This window comes from Priapulus caudatus, unplaced genomic scaffold (genome assembly GCF_000485595.1).
Source record: "Priapulus caudatus unplaced genomic scaffold, Priapulus_caudatus-5.0.1 Scaffold725, whole genome shotgun sequence".
NCBI classification, from domain to species: Eukaryota; Metazoa; Priapulida; class Priapulimorpha; order Priapulimorphida; family Priapulidae; genus Priapulus; species Priapulus caudatus.
In genome coordinates, this window is record NW_014577786.1 from 90,126 (window position 1) to 94,859 (window position 4,734).

The 4,734-nt window shown below is 48.6% G+C and overlaps 1 protein-coding gene across 1 annotated transcript in view; it reads right to left on the bottom strand.

The window, feature by feature from the left end:
• Positions 1-470: 470 nt before the first annotated feature.
• Positions 471-4,734, bottom strand: part of LOC106813091 (ankyrin repeat domain-containing protein 17-like) — a gene marked incomplete at its 3' end in the record, with an annotated part of 55,351 nt that continues 51,087 nt past the window's right edge. Inside the window, 7 exon segments of the mRNA XM_014817146.1 lie at positions 471-617; positions 793-948; positions 1,185-1,824; positions 2,181-2,329; positions 2,684-2,886; positions 3,476-3,672; positions 4,581-4,734. Of these exon segments, the coding sequence (XP_014672632.1) occupies positions 471-617; positions 793-948; positions 1,185-1,824; positions 2,181-2,329; positions 2,684-2,886; positions 3,476-3,672; positions 4,581-4,734 (1,646 nt within the window).

The window sequence follows — 4,734 nt, forward strand, 5'->3', positions numbered from 1 at the left end:
GTGTGCTTAGAGAGTTGTGAGTAGATTAATGCTTACTTAATGCTAGCAGACTTCACGGAATCGTGTGCTTAGAGAGTTGTGAGTAGATTAATGCTTACTTAATGCTAGCAGACTTCACGGAATAGTGTGCTTAGAGAGTTGTGAGTAGATTAGTGCTTACTTAATGCTAGCAGACTTCACGGAATCGTGTGCTTAGAGAGTTGTGAGTAGATTAGTGCTTACTTAATGCTAGCAGACTTCATGGAATCGTGTGCTTAGAGAGTTGTGAGTAGATTAGTGCTTACTTAATGCTAGAGGACTTCACGGAATCGTGTGCTTAGAGAGTTGTGAGTAGATTAGTGCTTACTTAATGCTAGCAGACTTCACGGAATCGTGTGCTTAGAGAGTTGTGAGTAGATTAGTGCTTACTTAATGCTAGCAGACTTCACGGAATCGTGTGCTTAGAGAGTTGTGAGTAGATGAGTGCTTACTTAATGGTGATCGTTCGGTCACCGGTGCCCTTCTGTTTGTCAACATCGATGTTAGCAGCAGACGCCTCACGGATAGCTGTGATGTTCGCTCCACCTTTACCAATCACCCGTGACACTGCCGCTGACGGCACAGACACTTTCTTTGACCTGCAACAGACATGGATTAATAGATTTTTAATTATAACTATTAATGATTATTATAATTTATTTTTAATCGATATAACCAAGTTGCAGTCGCAAGGGTGATACACAATCCGCTATTCGAAACGAGTTTCACCTATTGAAATACTTTGCAATCTTTCGATGGATCGTGGAAACTTACCTTCTGACGACCTCTTTCCATCCGTCCTCGCGTTTCTGGTTGCGTTTAGGGCTTGTCATCATCGCCAACGATCCAGCCTTGGTGGGTGCGGCCAGGCTGTTGTAAATGCTGAAGTTAGGAGTAGTACCTTTTAGCGGTAAGAAATCAAAGCTGTCCCTGGAGATAAAAAATGGATGGCAATGATGTCATGTTAACCACCACTTTCTCATTGACGTTCTCAATGAAAACAAGGATGCACGCATGCAGGCACGCACGCAGGCAAACACACATCCACGCACGCACGCGCGCGCGCGCACGCACGCACACACGCACGCACACACACACACACGCACACGCACACATGCACACATACACTCACGCACACATGCAAATACAAACTACCGTACGCTTACATGGAGTTTGCGTGCGACTGAGCGTTCGCCTTTGATGCCTTCGTCAGAGAAACCTTCCCCAGCGGCATCTTGCCAAACTCATCCACCGCCTCCCCGCCGCCGCGGCCGCCACCGCTGTTCACTTGTCCAGTGTCGAGCTTCTTGCGCTTGTTCTTGCTGCCGATGGGCGCGGCGGCCGGCGGGTATGCGGTTGCCGCGGCGACGGAGGACGCGGGAGCGGCGGCGAGCGCGATGCGGGGCACGCGATCCTGAAGCTCCTCCGTCCGTCGCTTCTTCTCCTCCTCCTTCTCCTGCTTCCTGCGAGCCTCCTCCTCCATCCGCGACGCCGCGTGCATCCCTCCTCCTCCGTTCGCCGCGCTCTCCTTCTTCTTCGACGACGACATCGTCGTCCTGCCCCTCTCCGACGCGTTCCTCCCCCTGTCGAGCTCCCTCTGAGATCTGACTTTGTCCTTGGACGGCTGCTGCAAGTCGGCCGGCTCCAGCCTCTGCTGCTGCTGCTGCTGCTGCAGCACGTCCTTGCTCTGGTTCTTCTGGTTCTCCTTCGCCGTGTTCAGGTTCTCCTTGCTGTTCTTGGCGTTCTTGTTGTTCGCGTTGTTCTGGCCGGCCGTCACGGAGGATCGGCCGTCCGCGAGAGTCATTCCTGCAAAAGGTCAAAGGTTGAAGGTCACAAGATTTTAAACATTCTAGCCGGCCAAACTCAAACGCCATAACTAGTGCGAGGATATATGTATATGTATATATCGTATATATATATATATACTAGCGGGGTACCCAGCGTTGCTCGGTGAATATAAGATTAGGAATGACTTGTAGAGCTTCTTTCTGATACTATATACATAATGTCATATATTTACTTAATTCTAAGGATAGTGATCTAGTAAGAGTTCCTGAATCGAAAGTTTTCGATTCTCGCGGCTCACCCGCAATAGATTTGAAATAAATATTTACACCATCACAGATAATTTCTTCGCTGAACAAAAGCTCTCGCGTGTTTACCGATAGTTGTAGTGGTGGTGGCAGTCGTTACGGCCACCTCCAGTGCTAGCATCTGTTGCCGTCTCTCTCTCTCTTCGTTCTCTCTCTGCAGGGCTTCTTTCTTCCTGTTTTCTTCCATCTCTTGTTTCTCAAGTTCTTCATCTATTTTCCTGCAATTTCACGAGGAAAGATGCCGTAGTACCTCAAGATGCAGAATTTCATAGGTTTCACATAGATTAAGAACGGCAATCAGAGATTTTCCAGTACAGATACAAGAGCTATCAAATGCATATAATAAATAATTGTGTTAGGTGGCGGGCAGGCGGGGGGGGGGGTTGTTAACCTGATCTGCCCCAGGTGGGGGAGGTTTTTTTTTACGTGATGAGTCCCAGGCGAGGTGGGGGAGGGGGTTTGTTTATGTAGTTTGCCCCACGTGGCGTGGGGGAGGGTTTGTGTACGCGATGTGCCCCAGGTAGGGGTAGCTGGGTTTGTTTACGTTATGTAGTGAACCTGCCAGTACTCACGCTTGTTCGGCTGCTCTCTCCTTCTTCTTCTTCTTCGCCTTCTCCTTCTTCCTCTGCTTGGCAGCTTTCTTCGTCTCCTCGCGAGACTTCTCCAGGTCTAGCTCCTTGAGCAGAGAGTTTGCGTTCTTGTTCGCTTCCTCGGCCTGCCTCACCTTCGCACTGACTATTATCTCCATACACTGGTTACACTTCTTCAACAACTCCTGTCGCGGAAACGGAAACGAGAAAAACACGGAGGCGATCGTTAATGGATGTTTGCGAGACTCGTTCCTTGTGTGCGGCAAATTGGGAATAAAGTTTCATGTTTCTCTAATTTGCAATTTTAATAACATAATTAAATATTTGTAAATTGGTTTAATTTTCCAATTCTCTAACTGGAACCAAATTCCCAGAGGAAATATGCATAATATGCATATACTTTTTAATATATTAATTCCAACTTTCCAATATATACTTTTTGTTCCTTCTATGCAACAAAATCAGAGTAAAGCAGTCTCTACTGGAAACAGATTCCCAGAGGTAGTATGCCTATGTATATACTTTCTAATATATTACGTCCAACTTTCCAATATATATTATATGTTCCTTCTATGTGACGAAATCCGTATCAACTTCACATCTCTAACTGGAACAAGATCCCCCGAGGTAGTATGTGTTCGCACAGACTTTCCACTAATTATTCTTGCACCATATTATGCCTTCAGCATGGCAACGACTAGAACAAAATTTGCGCATATTGCAAAACAGACGATAAAAACGATAGCAGTTGAAGAGTCGTTGCAGGTGGCGTACCTTGTCTGATATGGTAGCTATGTATCGCATGCATTCAGTGTCAGAGGGGAACTGTGTAACATGCTTGACCAGCCACTTCACGACCTTGACGTGACCCTTCCGAAATGCCGCCATCAGGCAGGAGACCTTCCTGTTGTCCTGACTGTCGATGTCCGCACCGGCGTTCACCAGTAGCTGGACGACGTCCAAGTGACCACCTAAACGACGAAACAATGACGACGACGGCCGGTGAAACAATGCGAAGGCTAGCTAGCGTAGCTCACCGTTGTCAAGCTTTCACACGCTATAATTCTCTGGCGAGTGCGATTCTCCTTTTATCTCGACTACAAGCACGCACGGTAAGTTAATGACAGCCAACCGATACATCTCATTCAATTAACTACACACTCACTGAGCTTAATTAATGTTTTAATGATGAACACAGATAATCGCCCCGTTACACAAACAGTTACATCAGCACAGATTGCAAAATACATACTCGTGTTTCACACTCGATGCCACTAGCAACCCAGTATGACTAGTATCTTCGCGCACGATGAAACAGTAACTGCCGCGTGCCCACACGAACGCCACCGCTACTCATTAAACTAGCGGTAAAAAGAAGGTATAAAACAGTCCGAAAATCTCCGGCACCCCTAGCAGAACAACTCGCTCCTGCGCGTGTGCGTTACACGTTACCATTGCAGGCTGCGTGATTGGCCGCGTGCCTTCACAACAGTGACCGCCCACCTAGGAAAGAATCCGAGACACTCTGCCACAAAAAGATGCCAGATTCACAAACGCCAAGCCCGCCCTCTGGTACCCTAGCTCCACAGCAGTGTGCGTCACACGTTACCGTGTGTTAGACGTTACATGCACCGTGTACGCACATGCGTGCATAACACGTTACCGTTGCAGGCCCGCCCTCTAGTACCCTAGCTAAGCAGCGTGCATCACACGTTACCGTTGCAGGCCCGCCCTCTAGTACCCTAGCTAAGCAGCGTGCATCACACGTTACCGTTGCAAGCCAGCCCTCTAGTACCCTAGCTAAGCAGCGTGCGTCACACGTTACCGTTGCAAGCCCGCTCTCTAGTACCCTAGCTAAGCAGTGTGCGTTGTATGTTACCGTTGCAGGCCAGCCATAGCGGAGAGTTTCCCTTCTTGTTTTTTACGTCGACCATGGCGCTGCGCTGCAGCAGCAGCTCCACGAAGCGGTAGTGGCCCTTGTCTGCGGCGATCGTGAGCGCGGTGTCGCGTGACGACGGCACGGGCGCGGCGTT